Source organism: Siniperca chuatsi, linkage group LG8 (genome assembly GCF_020085105.1).
Source record: "Siniperca chuatsi isolate FFG_IHB_CAS linkage group LG8, ASM2008510v1, whole genome shotgun sequence".
NCBI classification, from domain to species: domain Eukaryota; kingdom Metazoa; phylum Chordata; class Actinopteri; order Centrarchiformes; family Sinipercidae; genus Siniperca; species Siniperca chuatsi.
Window position 1 is genome coordinate 16565402 of NC_058049.1, and position 17744 is coordinate 16583145.

The 17744-nt window shown below is 39.5% G+C and overlaps 1 protein-coding gene across 3 annotated transcripts in view; it reads left to right on the forward strand.

Annotated features, from left to right (window-relative positions):
* The first annotated feature begins 10242 nt into the window (after positions 1-10242).
* The window catches only part of LOC122880052 (testican-1-like), a 101838-nt gene continuing 94336 nt past the window's right edge, over positions 10243-17744 (forward strand). The window contains exons 1-2 of one of the 3 annotated variants that reach the window (XM_044204782.1): positions 10243-10400; positions 10934-11071. In XM_044204782.1, the coding sequence (XP_044060717.1) occupies positions 10937-11071 (135 nt within the window). In that variant the 5' untranslated portion in view covers positions 10243-10400; positions 10934-10936. The remainder of the gene's footprint in view (positions 10401-10933; positions 11072-17744) is intronic. The other 2 variants (XM_044204781.1, XM_044204780.1) reach the window with 2 other exon arrangements.

Genomic DNA, 17744 nt, shown 5'->3' on the forward strand with positions numbered 1-17744 from the left:
AATGAATCTCAGACCAACATTTCTGTTCAAAGAGGGGTTCTCTTTTTTCACAAAAATGGCTTCCTTGACACCCCATTCAAACCAACTCTTCTCTCTACTTAGAATCTTCACCTCGCTGTCTTCAAATGTGTGGTTTGTAGCTTTTAGATGCAAATGCATGGCGCTCTGTAATCCTGAGTTAGCGTGTCGTGTGTCTATCACAGTGTATTAACACCTTGGTCACGCCAATCATGGTCTCGCTAATCAGGTACTTAATAGTGATGAGGTAGGTGCAGCCAGAAAACAATAGGCCTGATTACTGATTACTGGGCCATCTTGGAAACAATTAGGTCAGTTTCAGGTGAAACTAGCTAATTAACAGATACTCAGGTAGATTCCTTCCTGAGGGCAGGGCTTATGTAACACAGAGTAGCTTAAATTTCTAGTTCCCGTCCCATTTTTTCACAATTGAGAATGACTTCCGGATGGGAGCCGAAACGTCTTGATTCTGAAAACAGTGTCCAGATGACTATGACTGAAACCTTTTCTACGATAGAACATTCCTGGACGAATGAGGGACTACACCGTGCTACATAATAAGATCATTTTAATTTACGCCACCCTCAGGGCTGTGTGTTTTACCCACTATTTTATTTTCATTCTACACAAATGAGATGAGAATGCAGAAGAACTCAAGAGCTATTTAAAAATGCTGATTATGTGTCCCCCGTGGGCTTATTTTCTAATAATTCGACACAGATTTAAAGGAACAATCCACCAGCACCACCAGTAAAATGCATTGCTACATTCATACACTGGACTGGAATCTAATATCCCTCACAAATTTGTATGCTTTGTGATGCTGTAAAAGGGCCTCTAATATATAATCAGGCCTATAATGTTAAATATGCAACCTGTAGAAACTGTGTCAATGTTTAAAGTATTTAAGTATTGGGGACATATAACAAGCCTGACTTCACACACAACAGAGAGCCAACTAGAAGTTGTCTTTAATTCAGGAAATCTAAATGTTTGGAAGATGCATTCAGGAGATTTATTGCGGCCTGACTGAAGGCTCAAAGTAGAATAATACAGTAATGAAGCTTAGCCAGAGCTCAATGAGGAAGACTATCTTCATGCTTACTTTATTTATTTTGATTTTTTTCTCTCTCTCTTTTCCTTTCCCGCTTCCAACTTAATCAGCTGACATAGAGCGATCACATTTTTCTGTTCAACCAATCATATTTTGCCACATCCTCTGTGAGCCAATCATCTCCTTGCTGTCAAACCTTAGAACTGTTCCTTTCTCTGCTGCTGTCAGCTGTCATTCCAGTGTCAGAATTGATGCGACCCACCTCCACTCCTGCACCACCACCAGTGTGTAGACTCCATCAGAGGGATATTCCTGTACGGCTTATGGTGTTACTACCCCTGGAAAATGTAATCGCCAAAGACTCCATACATATCTCTTCAACTATTGCTGTTATGCACACAGTGTCAAATAAATCAATTTAATTACTAATCCCTTCTTTCAGTTAGTCTCTCCTGATTGAAGTATAACTATATGGTGTGAAAACATATCTGCAGAAACTGATTTGTCTACGATAACAAGGTTCTGAGCAGGAACTGAATTTCCTGTGTGGTTCAGCTATATGCAGCAGGGCACAGCCGTGAATCAGCAACACTAACCATCCCCTGCATCCTGAGTCTTTTCCTCTCTGGCTGTTGCTGCAAAATGCAAATAAACAGCAATAGCCCTCCCCAAGGAAACTAAGTGAGGTATTTAAAAGTGCGACTTTTTTTGTGTAGGATTTTCATTGTATCTTGAATTTGATATATCATACTTGAGATGATATAAGAGACAATTTTCAGTTTTTGTGCAGGGGTCAATCTTCTCTGCCCGCTCTTTCTACTAAATAACTTACATACTGACAATTGTTGCCTCTTTTATAATTCAAGAGCCAATCATTTCAGATATGTGTAGTTTTGTAGACACATATACCAATTCATTATTCTTTTATTTTTCACTTGTCTTGCCTAAACAATCGGTGTATCAGGCTACACTTGAACTTTGAGAAACGGCCAGTTGAACACCTCCTTCTGGAATATTAATACATTTTCAATCAGGCATGCCAAGAATTCGTCTTTTTTTGATTGACTGCCTTGGCATGAGGCAGAGATTATTTTGAAAAAAATGAAACAAAAGAAAATGAAGGGAAGACATATAGAGATAGATTGATAGACAGAGAGGGAGAAAAGTCTTCTTAATTGGCAGTCAGACCCTGTCAGTGTCAAATGTTTGAGTGAGTGATTTGTTGAGCAGTGAAATAGACTGATTTAGACTGACAGTATCTGCAAATTTATAATACACAGGTTTGAAGGAGTTGAGGGAGATGTTTTCAAGCATTCATTTGATAATATTAAACCAGCTCTCTGCAGGGATAATGTGTGGACACTGTCTGCTCAAACATTGCGGACCTTCCTTCTTTCCTTTGCTGTTTAGTCCCTGTCTTTCTTCTCTTTGTTTTGTTGGCAGTGTGGGCCCACAATAATGCCCCCACCTCTTTTGCCTGTAGTAGGATTTACAGGCAACACATACTGTGCATGTTGTCACAAACCACATAATATGATTATACACAAAATAGAACTGCAAGTAACATTGTGTACCTATATACCTGTCAGCAAAGTTCAGAGATAATAAAATGTAAGGGATCAGTGGGTTTTATAGTTGTTCTCTGCGGATCCAGAGTGTAATTAGCTTTCACGGCTGCAACTTTCCTTTGAGAAAACCTTGATAAGGGTAATCTATTTCCACCCACTCTGAGGCAGCCGTGAGCCCACCGCTGTGGTCAGTAACAGAATTTCCTCTCCATCGCTGTGGGTAGAGAAGACCCTGTATCTTATCAAGCTGGGAAGCAGTAATGAACGAAGGTGTGTTCACACCTATATTTTGGGTCATCCCCCAAACCAGAAAATGACACTCTAGCATTTGTGCTCTAGTCAGCTCTCACTGCCCTATTTCAAAAAAGGTTGGTACATTGACCCATATGGGCTGTAACTCATTCATGACTGGAAAGTTTCAGTGACCTATCATCAGAGACGGGCACAAATACATCAAAAAGTATCTTGTTACAAATTACAAATACTTGCTAATCAAATGTCTCAAAATAAAATGCAAAATACTGGTATGAGAAAATGTATTTAATTCTTATTTAATAATTAATAATACATTCTATACAAACTGATATTATCACATTTTAGGGATTTAGTAGTGTCAATGTAGGTCTGACCTTAACCCTCTTACATTGAAAATATGAGCTCTTTTAATTTCATCTAACATCATAGATTTTAAGGGGCCAATCAGGATATCTTGGAGGTGGGAGGCTGCAAATTCAGGGGTGCATGCTAGTAAGTATATCTGCCAGTTCTGCAGCACGTGTTTGCTAATTGCTCTTTTCTTCTGTTGTATTCTGCTGTGCCATTTGGTAAGCTTGCCTTAGCATGCAATATCTGATCATATTTTTATGACATACCTGTATTTTACGGGAAATTTGCACCAAACACCAAAGCAGCTTCTTTCCTCAGGCTACTGGTCATGAGGAAGACAAATGAAATACGGTAGTTCACAATGAGCGCGTTGCTGGACCTGATTGTACAGTTGTTTTTTTCTATAGGTTATACCTGGGGATAAAAATGTGTCTTATGTGAGAATAAAATGACATATTAATTAATGTTTTTTAAGAGTTCCAAATACACAAATTCAAGTTCTTAAAGTATTTTGTACATCTTGTTTTTTCTGTCCAGCAAACTACAAATTTAAAAAAATACTAAAAAGTAATTAAATATGTATTTTGTACACATTTAATTGAAATAATACCCATCTCTGCCTAGCAACCTTCCTCATCAACAGCAAATCCAAATACAGTGTATTTTTGTGAATCATAGAAAAAAACAACTGTGCTGAAGGCGTTTTTCTTCTCTGGAGGTATGAAAAGCACAGAAATAAAGAAATACTTAAATGTGATTGTTAGTCAAGGCTGAAAATGAGTAAATGGTTGGCAATATTGGTCAGACAAATATGTCTAGTTTAGCTTTTGAGTTCATACAAGTGTCTCATGTCAGTATCATAAAATCCTTTGGCTGGTCCAGACTGTATTCACACCACAAAGAAAGCTCACTATAGTTCACTTAAGACAGCTATTGTCTATGAATCACAAACCAATTAGAGAAATGATACAGGTTATAATAGCATAAACACTCAGGCGTACAGACATGGCACATCTAATGAAGTAAAAACAAAAAGCACAATTAACAGAAATAAACTTTCTGATGGGAGAAAACAGCTCTCAGAGTTGTTCATATGTGAAGAAGGTGACGAGGGGGCTGCTCTGCTTCATTGCAGATAATGGCTCTGACATGGTGTCAAACATCCGTCCCTGGGGTACTGTTGTTTCTGGTCCCAGTCTCTGCTGAGAGACTCCTCCTGAGAATGGCTCTCCTAACTGCCCGAGTCAAGAAACCTGGGTGACCTTGCATGTTGCCTCTTCACTGCTACCCTGGGGGGAGGCCCAGCAGTTTTTGGTGCTATGCTGCATTGCAGTGCATCTCTCTTTCTATTGTGTCCTTTTGAACAGTGGGCTGCTGTAAGAAGATAACCTCTCTGTGTCATTGCTGGTTTGTAACACTAAACTGTTCTCTCCTCTTCTGTAATATCTGGGGAGTCTTTAGACACTGAACACAACACTAGCAGCAGAGTACAGTGCTGTTAGAGCCTCTGAAATGTTTTTTTGCATTCTGGTCTATGCCATTAAGCAACTATTTTTTGTAATCTTTACATATTCGCCACTAGCTTTCCTGTCCGTGGCCGTAACCTCCGTGTCTGCCTTACTGTCTGTGTCTAGAGGAATAGATGATGTCATACTGTATGAAATTTTAGCAAACTTTTACTTCTGCTGACTCTCTCTCTTCTGTTTGTCTTCTCTTTATCTACAGTATGTGTGCCAGTGTCAGAGACTATGTTTAATATGTTGGGCGAGAGATTTTAGCTGATTTATTGTATGTAATTTTTCCTGGAAGCCCATGTTCCCTATGTTGTACCATCAGAGGTTTATTATTATCATATTGTGTGACTGTTCATTATTTACCAAATGATCTTTGATTAGAAAGCAAACATATTCCTCAGATAGTTTTGCTGTATCAATAGTACCGACAGTTTTTATACTTTAAGGCACCACTGTTCTTTCTACTAATTTTAAGACAAAAGTCAGTCTGTTTCTGATTTGTTAGATGACTGTGTTTCTATTGCAGCTCCTCTGCCTGCAATGTTTACCTGCTTCATGAAACTTCACAGCCCTGCTGCACAACAATCCTGATTTGTAAGCACCAACAGACGCCAAAACACCGGCAACACTTCAACATGTCCATGTTTGTGTTCAAGATGTTCATGTGCCAGTTAATGATTACAAATCCCATGACTTCAATATGTAACTCAGGCCTTCCTCCACGGCTGCCTGGACAGTATATGTCCTCTAAAAGAAGATACTGCTGTAGTAGGAGGCCAAACCAAGCTCAGTTATCTGGAATTGAAATGTCACTGTGTCAACTTGTAACAATAGTTATATTTTATTTAAAATAATTTGTACTCTTATCTATAATTGGCTGTTGTGTTGTTATCAGTGTCACACCCTCCATTGATGTCTCAGTGGAGAGAAAATCAAAACTAGCTGACATACTTTTTAAGTACAAATACGTCCCCTTTTTATCAATTTATTAGGGCATGTTCATATAGTTTTCCTTTTGTTTTTCATTTTGGCCCTTCTCATTTTTGAGGCTAAAACTTCTTTTTCAGCTCAACAAAGAAACACTGTGATCATTTAGAACTTTTCCAAGCCTTGACAAACCAGCTTTTCACATACATATTAAGGGAAATGACAAAAAAGGCAACCATCTCTTTGCTTTGAAAAAGATGACATATAAATGCAGTAGTGCCCGAACGACAGAGGAAAACATCAAAGCCGATTGGGGTTGTTTCTAAAAGAACCAGACGTCTGTCGTGATTTAATGTGTTTACATGCTGAATATTATCCCATTATTATTTGGATGCTAAATTAGTCCTGTTTTTAGATTGGGCAAGTCAACAACATATTATGTTTACTGTCACTGAAGTCCTTGATGAAGAACTGATTAGGATACGTACTCGGCGTACAAAAACATCTGTCAGGATGCTGAGACATTTATACTCTTTATCCTATTTGCTGGTGGGTTTCATGCTCCATGAGTTTTCTCTTTTCATCCTATGTGGAACGTCAGATGTATGATTGGATTTATGAATGCCCCCGAGAGCACCGAGCAGAAATGTGAATTGTTGTCTGATGGAAATGCTACATTTGGCAACATTTTGCACCTTGCACAGTGGGACAGCCCAGGCAGATATCATCTAGGAGGCTGATATGCTTTATGATCATGGTCCATTCTCAGGCAGACTGACGGAGCTTTTCTCTGGAGTCACTCGAGTGGAACTGAAGTTCTCATGCACAAGTTAAGTTACAGACACATAGCTCATTAAGAAACAGTCTATCACACCCCACTGCTCACTTTCAAACATCTCCTGCACACTTCCCCTTCTCGCTTGTCTCCAACACACCAACACACACACACACACACACACACACAACTTTAATCTTGTTTCATCATTCTTGTTTTCCTTCTCTCCACCCTCCCTCTTTTCTTTTCACCATCTGCATTTGCAATATAGGGGATGTATGACAGTAAATTTACTGCTGGGACACTGCTCCCCTTTGTTTCATATATTGTGATCTTTATTATTCAAAATTGGCTCCCCTACAGCTGCTCTTATCCTTCATCTTCCAGATGGACATGTATTGGATGCTTTGAACTCAGACAGTAGTGAGTCACTGGCTAAGCTGCTATAACAACACAATAGAAATGAACAATAGTCAAAAATGATGAATATATATGGCATCGGGTTTTCTATTCAAAGCATAAAAAATATCCTGAGGTTACATCTGATATGGAGGCACTTTTCCTGATGTTTGAAAGCATGGGGTTCAGCATCCATCAATCTAGCCATAATGTCTATTAAAGTTTACACTATGTAAATAGATCACTGTGCTATATATACTGCGTCTTCCACCATGTCAGGTAGCCATCTATTTTCTCAAGTATTTTCTCAATATATATTTGGCATTAACATGAGTATTTTCAGTACTTTAGATAAAACTTAATTTAAGATGCATTTAAATGGTCAACTATACTGTAAACATTATATTTTGAAGCCTTAAGTTTCAGATATTTGAATAATCTATAAATGTTTCAAATCTACAACCAATGTCTTACATCAGACCTAAGGTTATCATTTATATCTCACCAGCCCCTTGGAGCAAATGTATCTTTATTGGTTTGTGCACATTGTAGAGTCTCTCTGGAACAGAGCTGAAGGCTAAAATGGGAATGTAAATAAGCCATTTAGCAGTAGCTGAAGGACAAATGCTCAATCTCATTTTCAAGACTGGGACAAGTGTCCCAACTTTACCCAGATTTACTGTAAATGTCAGGGTACCCATTTAACACAGTCTACGTAATTGTTGACATATACTGCATATAAATGTCTTGTAAGAGCTTCTAAATGTCAAAATCAAGTGTCTCATCATTCAGCTCATAAGCTGCTTATTGGACTTTCCAATTCCACCACTCACACAGTACTTCACAGTGCAAGAGGAAAGTCTCATTATTAGCCTGTATTATGCAGACCTTCACTTCTATCCTTTAACTGTATGATGTCGATGTGACGTTTGTGACCAGAATACAATGATAGTGGAGTTCTTTAACAATAAAGATGTATGGCATAACAACAAGCTCTTAAATGCAATAATTAGGGATTTCTGGCACTTAAATTCCCATAAGGGATTATAAATGCAAAGCAAAACTCAATATAAGACTTAAACTCAAGCAACTTGCAAAACAAAGCAAAAGATTTCTGCAAGACATCAAGTTTGGGGGACAAAGGCAGAAAAAAAAAGAAAAAATAGATGTTGCTATTCTATAATTTTGCAAAGCACGTTTTCATATTGTTTAGTTTCATTCATTAGACTGCATATTTCTAGTATCAGTCAAATGTATCAGTCATCCCCATGCTGAAAAGCCGATGAGATCACATGTGAGTTTTCCATTTTATTTCTTTGTAAGCATCCACTAACTAAAGTTGATCACGCTGCAGTCACGGCTAAATACACCTACTGTAAATTTTTTCCAAGTAAGCAAGTGGCCAACAAGTGGCCTTGGAGCACTTTATCTCATCTTGTCACAATCTATATTTGTCACAAAAGACTGAATAGAAGAGACAGATTACTGTAGATCAGGAAATAATATCACCACTGGTCACAATCACTAAGCCACAAATTAAAGGTCCAACTTTTAGGAGGAGCTATTGACAGAAATGGAATATGATGTTTATAAGTATGTTTTCATTTGTGTATAATCGGCTGAAAATAAGAATCAGTGTGTTTTTGTTACCTTAGAATAAGCCAGTTTTATCTACAGAGGGAGCAGGTCCCCTTCCACGGAGGTCACCATGTTACACCGCCATGTTTCTACAGTAGCCCAGAATGGACAAATCAAACACTGGCTCTAGATAGGGCCATTCACGTAAAGTGATCCAAGATGGATTCAAGCCCTATAACTCCAACAATGTTGCATTTTTATGTTAGTAAGCTGTAATCCTAGTAAAATTGAGTGGAAAAAAAAGAATATAGTCTCTGATATGTTAGATGTTTGTCAACTTTGCAGCTGGAGTTAAAAAAAAAAACAGCACCTTGAACAGCTCCTCCGCCCACTGTGTTTACCTGCGTTATTAAACCTCACAGGCCTGCTGGAACAATCCTCATTTGTGTGTTTTAACGGAACCATCAGACACCAAAATGGTCTGGCCATGGTCAGGCTTGTTCAGGTAATGAGCATTCTCCACCCAATTAATGTGCAAAACTTAATGTGGACAAACATTAAACAAATACAGTACTTCACAAATAAAGGTTTTGGAGAGCACTTGACTGGACCTCACAATTTCACACTGCAGCAAACGCAACTGCAAACTAGTGTGTATAACTTCTTTGTGTTTAACCTGTTTCATTTTTAATGAGCTCTGACTCTGGACCAAGAACAGGAAAAATTGCAGTGAGTCCTGTAGCAAGTTCACCGCTCAAACAGCACTGGCCTTTGAGTAACGAAACAATCCAGACTCATTAAAAAACACAGTAAAACATAGATATATAAATATACAATGCAATGTTGGCAAAAACAAAACCTCACTTTCAGGGGCAGTGAGTTTTGCAACGTAGCAGATCGAGATGAATATAGAACTGCAAACGGGAACTAAAATCTTTCTTTTGACTACTGTTCTCGACTAAATCAATCCTGGTAATACTTTCCAAAAGTGCAAGCAATACAAAAGAGAATTGTGATGTCAGCCAGAATAGTTAGAATAGGAGACCCTTTGATGTGAAACTGAGGTAGATAAGGAGCTGTACCACACTCTGGCTTCCTCTGTGCCAAAACAGATCCATAAAACAGACTTGAACTGAGCCACACAGAAAGGAGAGTGCTGCCACTAGACAGTCCTACTCACCACAGACACCAACACGGGGACCAAAGCTTTAGTGAACAGCAGACACAATCTCCTAGCTGAACTCCGCACACATCCAGACACACGTTATGCAAAGAGAGAGAGAAAAGAGAAACAAGAGTGGTGCCAAAGCGAACAAAACCCAGAGAGAGTCAAAACAGAGAGTCACAGATTAAATATTTAGACATATATATTTATATTCCCCCCAAATGAACGCCCTAGTTATGTGGCCCATTTATGAGTGTTTTCATTTTTAAAAAAAGAGCGTTTCACGTGGCCTGCCTCTGTCCATGGTGCTAAAAAGCGCGCTGCCCTCAGCAGATCTACCCATCCGCCGTGGAGACGTTTCAGGCACCAACACAGCGCTGATTTTATGGTTTGTGTGTCTTAATTGTATTTATCATGGTGGACACGAGCTTGAATTCCACAACAGAGGTGCGTGACTAAAAAGAAATTTGTGTTTGTACACCCAGAACAGCGCTTTGACACGGCTCCCAAATCCTACTTGCGCTCTGGTGTGAACATAAAAAAATCCCCCTGCTGAAAATCAATGACACGCGTTAGTGCTTATTGAGAGAGAGAGAGAGAGAGAGAGAGAGAGAGAGAGAGACGGGAGGCGGTGTCTTGTGACAGCAGAGGAGGAACAGAAAGCTCCCGGTCGGCTCATCCTCGCAGCTCCTTTTTTCCAGCAATCCTACAAGCAGTCGGGTGCCACCGGAGTGTCCGGGGCTGTGGACTTATTTTCCTCCGGGAATCGGAATTGGACACCAACAAACTGTCCCAGGTAGGTGAAGCGCCGATACTGGACGTTGGTGGGGCTTTTATCAAAGAAACACAAACTGGAAATGAAAGTCAGTAGTAGTCTGTTTTGTCGACTTTCATGGTGCTGAGGATGGAGGAGAAAGCAGATGAAAGCCAAGACAAATTGTGTGGACGCCGCTAATTGCTTTTTAAAGTGGCGGAGGGGAAGCTCGTGAGCTAATTGTTTCGCGGTGCCCCATCTGCCGCGGTGACAACTCTCCAGTGTTTATAATCCGATTAGATGAAGGATCGGCAATTTGATCAAATGAGCACTCTACACCGCGTGCAGTCATAAACTGCTGCTTTTTTAATTCCATTGTGGCATTCTGACCCATTCTGCGTCACAATATGAGAGTTCTGTGTTCTGTAAAGTGCAGTATGTCACTTCATTCTGTTCCTCTAACACTTTGCTGCATCCTCCTCTCCTCTGTGTCTGTTGTCTCACTCTCAATGACTCTATCCGTCTCATATCCCTCTTCTTTTGTGTTTTGTTTCCCTCTCTGCCTTTGCTTTCAGAAGATGTTCTTCTTTCTGCTACCTGTCGTGGCTCTCTTGCTGAGCGGAGAAACGGCGGTCTCCGGTAACAATAACGACAAATGGCTGAGCACCGTGGCTCAGTACAACAAGGACAGATCCTGGAACAGATTCAGAGATGTGAGTTGCACTGAGAGACACAACATCTAGCCAAAGGAGGCATCATATTTAGCTTCATTGTATGTATATGTATGTGTGTGTGTGGGGGGTGGGGTTGAGCGCATTACGCCCTTGATACACCCTGTGAGTACTTGATCACTTGCCAGCAGGCATAATCCACCTTGTAGAGACTCAGCAGGTTCAAACCCTGGTTGAAAGAGAAGCAGACTCACAGACAGATAACATTAGACTTCTGCACGTGATTGAAAAACCCCAACACATCTTATGACATTAAGAAATGTCATCATTTCATTCCATTTCAAGTAGCCATACCATGACAATGGGCATTTATAACTGATAATCATCTATTTCAGTAAGAATCACGACAAGAGAGGCTCTGATTTATTATGTGCAGCTGTTAGTCCAGTTGCATTTCATAACATACAGAACAACCTCTGCAGTAATGGTTTATGTTTGGCATGTCTGTCTTTCCTGTTTACCTGACAATACGTTTATTTTTAGGATTTCGCTGAAAAAGAACATACAGTACGTGTTAATTATATAGTCTATATAGGAGCTAGTGCACCTATTGTCTGCATGTAGTTCAGATGTACATCATTCTTAATTCATTATGGACAATCATCAAGGCTTGTTTCTTCAGGGATGTCAAGCATATTCTTTTTTGCAGTAGTATCAAACCTGGGTTGTTATGTTTAAAACTTCCCACGAAATGCCCAGTCTTACAGTCTTAAGCTTTGACTTAAGAGGGCCCTAGTGAATACAGTAGAGACACACATATAAAGATGCTGAAAGTCACTTTGAAGTCTAATCACGAGTCTCAAGTGTTGACTGCAGTGACACCAACATGTAGGTCTAGTTATTGTAAAATAAAAACCAAAGCACTGAATTGGCCAGTTGCTGTGCAGCCATATTGTTGAGATCCACAGAACTATATTTTCTAGTGGAGATCTCCAAGTTTTCAAACATACCAAATGTATCAGGCACAAGATATCTCCATTTGATGGAATGGTGCAACCTTAAAAATATGCAGTCTTGGGTTTGAATATTTCACTCAGTGTAAACATTATATAGCTTCAATGAAGAGCTGGAAGTGAATATATGTGCAGCTGTGCAATCTGAACAACTTTACAGCTGCTTAAGGGGAAATTTAAGGGGTTGGTTGTTTTTATACTGAATCCAACATACTGAATATAATGACTTCAGCTCTTGCTGTGTTGTTACTCTTAGTATTGGCATAGTCTCTTATCAACTCAGTGTGATCATACATTTCCAAAACATGCTTTCATTGTTTTGAAAGTGCATGACCTCCACCTGCCATCTGCTGGTGACTCCTAAATGGGTTGGGATACCTCGCGAGCTCTCTTAACACTTTGTGAAATGTTTATGTATGCCATTTGTTCTTCGAAGAATGAGGAAAAGCTTGTGTTCTTCTCAGAATATTTTGACCTCCCACATATGTGACTCTAAGCCCTGGCTCTGGCCTCTACTGTAGAATGACAGCAATGCTAAACTAACACACTCTCCAGTCTGACCGGTTGTCATCTGGCTTATGGTGACAGTAGTGTAACCACTGGCTTTCCAGTTTGATACCGTACTCTTTAACATTATGATGTCCTTCGCTGCCTGCTAACATGTTCTCCAGAGATTTCACTAGACAGTGGGATAACTTTGGCCTTATTAGAGCTGGCCCTCCCTATACAGTATTGGAGCAGTGAAATGAGAGCTAGTATTAGTCATGTCTGTATACACTCAGCCAGGGCTTGACTACCTGCAGTGTGTGTGTGTGTGTGTGTGTGTGAGAGAGCGTGCTGCCTACTGTTTATGTCTCTCTGCGGTCTCCTGTGCAAATGAAACTCATTAACAGCAAACTGTCAGTGGAGGGTGGAGGACAGGAGCTGAGAGGAGGGAGGGAAAGGAGGGGAGAAGAGGAGCAATGGATAAGGGGAAAGGCTGTGACATTTATGTTTAATATTTCAAGCAATGCCACCAACCAAATGTGGGAGCTGCTGTTGTGTTTATGTGTGTGTCCGTGTGTGCGTGTATTGTCTGCCCTATCACATACGGAAAGATGTTGGTCGTAATTTGTCTCCTACAACATTGGCTGTCTTTTGCTCCACTGTTTCTTCTTTCCTCCTCCATTCTTTCTTAGTCATTTCTCTCCTCCCCTCTCTGGTACCAAGCCCTTTAATATCACAGAAAGCAAGACCTTATATAATGCGAAATCTGGTTCTGTATGAATCAATTTCAAACTACAAAATAACCATTCTTGCAACTGAAGCCTGATCTTAAGGTTCTGTAGTTGTAGTCTTTATATTGTGTGATTTTTGGCTGTCCTAGATTAAAGTGAATGAAAAATTTGTGGTGAAATCACTGGTCATCAATCATAAACGGTGGTCTTAAATCATATTGTGATACGTCCATGATGGCTTATTTACAGCTTCGGTAACCAAAAACAGGCTTCTTCAAAATTCTGAAAATGTACGACCAAAATGTGAGTGATGTAACGACCCACGTTTACAATCCATCAAATCAGAATATGACTTGAAATGATACAGAATACACTGGTGAGCTATCATAATATTTACTTCAAGCTTACTTTGCAGAATTTGCATGAATTTCTATTTTACTCTTTTTTGACCGGCTACAGCCAGCTTTCCAATCTATTCCTCCTCATCTTTTTAGGTTTTTAAAGAGAAAGCGGCCAAAACATGTTTAATTTGCTAAATTTTAAAAACATGAGAGCGGCGTCAATGGATGAGATGATGAGTGTTGATGACATAGCACCATATGACATGTAAAATGCAATGAATTTGCAAGGTTGTTGTCATCGTACAGTGTATAGGTGCCTTAAGTAGTAAAGTGTTTGGTGTAGTAAGTAGTAAAACTACACCAATATGTTTGATGGTTGTTACTGTCAGAGAGTTGGAATCTCACAGAAGTATCCAACACATTCTCATACCTATACGCCAGTTAGGTTAGGTTTAGGCACCAAAACGACTTGGTTATGGCTTAGGAAAAGATCATGGTTTGGGTTAAAATAAGTAAGTCACAGTAAGTCACGTAACGTAACTTAAGTTATGTTCGTAAGTTACTTAAGTTACATACTTAAGTTAAGCTACGTATATACGTAACTTTAAATAAGTCTGGGACACAAACAGTGGTCTCCTGGATGAAAGTCCTAAGTTACATACGTACATAATGTGCTTAAGTTACAGAGTCTAGTAAGAATAATTACTTTATTGTCAAAATGTAAAATACTTCAGTACATATTTTTGTCTTACTTCTTTAATGGCCAGATTTATGGGAACTTTGGTAAATATATAAATATACATATGAAAAAGAATATCAGCCAAATATCTCAGAAATTCTTTATCCTTTTTAATTCATGGAGTATCAAGTGAGCTCCATTATAAACACTGGTTTCGTCTTGATACAATGGTTAATGGTTCATCTCCATTTACTGTGAAACTATGTTGATTTGATGTCATAATTGGCCACCAGACTTCAATCCTTTATTATCCTTTACATCCTGAACATGTGAAGCACAACAGCTGTTGATAACAATCCTTCATTTCTCCCTGTTACTAAGTCAGTCTCACCTCAACTCCTCTCAGTTCTCATCGAGTCATGAACTCCACATTTTTCTTCCATGCTCCTCTCTTTCTATCATTTTCTTTCTCTGTCTCTTGAGCAGTGAATGACCCTGTGCTTCCTCAACCATAGCCCTCTCTATCTCCCTCTCCCTCTGCCCTCACCCATGACTCCTCCTCTCTGCTGGTCTCCTCTGGCTGCCATGTTTCACTCTGCATCCCTGATGAGCCACTTGCTCCCTCCTGCATAATGTATGAGCATCCATTTGTTGGCAGGGGAGCTGGTGCAATAGTTTAACAGTCAAAGTTCAGGTGGCTTATCTTGAAAACATAAGGAAAACAAGATTTGATTTATTCTTTTGCCCAGTCACATTCCTAATAGCTGGACTGTAATGTGTTGGAAGATAAGTGTAATGCAGACAGAGGCAGGTTTATTTTAGACCACTTCTATTGCGGAAGGACATGCAAATGAAAAATGTCCCTCATTACTAACACATTTTGTCAGTTCAAAACCACTTTTCTTAAATCAAAACAAAGCCAGTGTCTTTGTTACTTGCTTGTATACTTGATGCAGACATGAATTTCAGCTGGTTTGTAGAAACAAAAGGACACATTTGTGGAATAAATGACACACCTAATTGGCTTCAGACTGAAGTTTGTGAACAGGCTTGCTGGCTGAGCTAGTCTAATTCTTCACACACCCGCCACCATAGTGTAACTGTCTGGATTTGGTCTAAAACCAAATCTTAGTTGAGTTGTCTTGTGGAAACATGTCTTATTTTATTATTCTAGTGCAGTGCCTTTGTTTCCAGTGTGCTATATGAATGGTTTGGAGCTTGCTCAGCTTGTTAAAGGATATCTAAATGTTTTTGACCAGTTAAATCGTTTCTTAATCCTTAAATCTGCTCAACCACCTTTGTTGCTTTTTTGCCAAATCACTTGTTGTAATTTATGCATAAACAGTATTTCCATTTTCCTTGGGTTACAATCACCACTTTAATTTTCATGAGCTTTTATGGAAATAAAGAAGAGCTGCAGTGAATATACACACATTTGTATGCAGCACTGTGTTTCTGTTTTGGGCAGTGTCAACTTTGTTGTAAGCCTGCAACTGCCTCGTGTTGTTGGCTACATCAAAGTATTCTGGTCAGGACAAAAGAGAATATGAGCGGTCCAGCTGGGACAGTGGTAGACGCAGCAGCAATAGAAGATCTTAATAACCAGTCCAAATTGGGTAACATGACTGTGTAACTACAGTGATTTCCACACTGTCTCTTTATAGTGCTACTAATGCAGACACTCTAACTCTCTTACAGTCAATATATTTGTAAGTTGAGTGAATCTGAGGACTGAGTGTTATTACAGTAATAGAAACAATTTTAGCTGATAATTATAGTCCTTCACTATTTCTAAATGATGTGTCTAATTACTTCACCTCATTCACATTATGTGTCCAAACCACTGACCTCAATTTTATGTGGTCTCTGCAGTGAAATTAGTAAAATACTTTATGATCATTTGGAACAAAATCATAAGACTGGAGACCAACTACAATATATTAGTTAACATTGGATAACAACAGTTTGAAAAGCTCCTGGTGTAATTGCTTTTTATACAGTAGTGAAGTCTATCAGCTAATACATACAGTATTATGGTCTGTGGATGGTTGCTGATCTGGCCGGTTCAAGGCAGTCCTGCTATTCTGGCCTGAGCGAGGTGGATTCATGTTGTGCAAGGAAATTATTGGGTAGTTTGTATTGAGGGTACAGTAAGCGTTAGTGTCGGAGTATAACATGAGCATATTAGTTTGATTTATGATGAGAATGTGTGTAGAGAACTGATCATCAGGACTGCTGAAGATGCCATGAGTCCGATAAAATATCTGAGATCTCAGGCAAGTGGGTATGTAGACACTGATCCACACACTTACTCGACTCATCTCATCTTGTCTCGTCTTGGGCTGGGTATTGAACCTCAGTACCTTTTTGGTACAGACTAAGATGTGTCTGTTGAAAGTTGGCGTTGAATGCCTGGTCAGATTCATAGACTGTTTACTGAAATCTTAATTTTGCCAAAAAGAGTTTTGTAGAAAGGTATTGAAAAAGGTAGAGTTTTGGTATCAGTACTGAACTTGGTTTCATATCATAAATAATTTCAAACAATACCCAGCCCTTGTGTTGTCTCAGGTTGTCTTATATTGTATAATCTTGTCTCATTTTGTCTCCTCTCCTGTGTCCTTTGTCAGAATTCCTGTCTGCAAACAGTGAAGGAAAAGCTGCAATTGCCATTCAGGCAGCCTCAGCTTTTATCCTCAAGAGGAGGAAAAGTTGTTTTCACTCTTCTGAGCCTGTTGTTTGTTTCTCCTAAAATATGTTTTTCTTCTTTTTCTCTCTCTTTTCCTACTGAAATCCTGTCTTCCACCCTGCTTGCATGCTGTCAGGTTTACAGAAATGCACTAAATCCTATTTGTGAGGGACATCGTATACGTGCTGCATATTTCTTCATATTTGTGCAAATGCATGCAGTCTCCAGATTGTCTATTCATTAGCTGGTGGACCTGGTGGCAGGTTGACATTCTCGGTCAGTTACAAACCGCTGTGTGTGTGTTTGTGTGGTTGCATTGTGACCACGTGTGTTGGAGCGTACGACCTGTCTCAGCTCAGTCTCATAGTGAGAATTAAATGTTGTCATCTTCCATTATTTGTATTCTCTTTTCCAAGACGACAGTCTCTCTGGGACTGCCAGTCACAGGCCCACGCTGTCTCTCTTTATCAAAACAAGAGGCCTGTGTGTGCATGTGTGTGTGTGTGTTTGCATGTGTGAACAGCAATTTTTGAGTTACTATGTGTTTCTGCAATTGGAAGCAGCTGCAGTGACACTATTATTTTCATTCCAAAGCTGGTCGACGTGGTAGCTTCTATTACGTGTTTTCCCCTTTTGCATTTGTGGAAGAAAGGGTTTTGCTGAGCCTGCATGTTCTTTTTTAGCCCCACTCTTCCTCACGGTGAACACATTCACACCTGGGAGCTTCCCACTGCATCCAAACTGACTAGTCGTCTTCTGTTTGCGCCTTGGTGTTTATG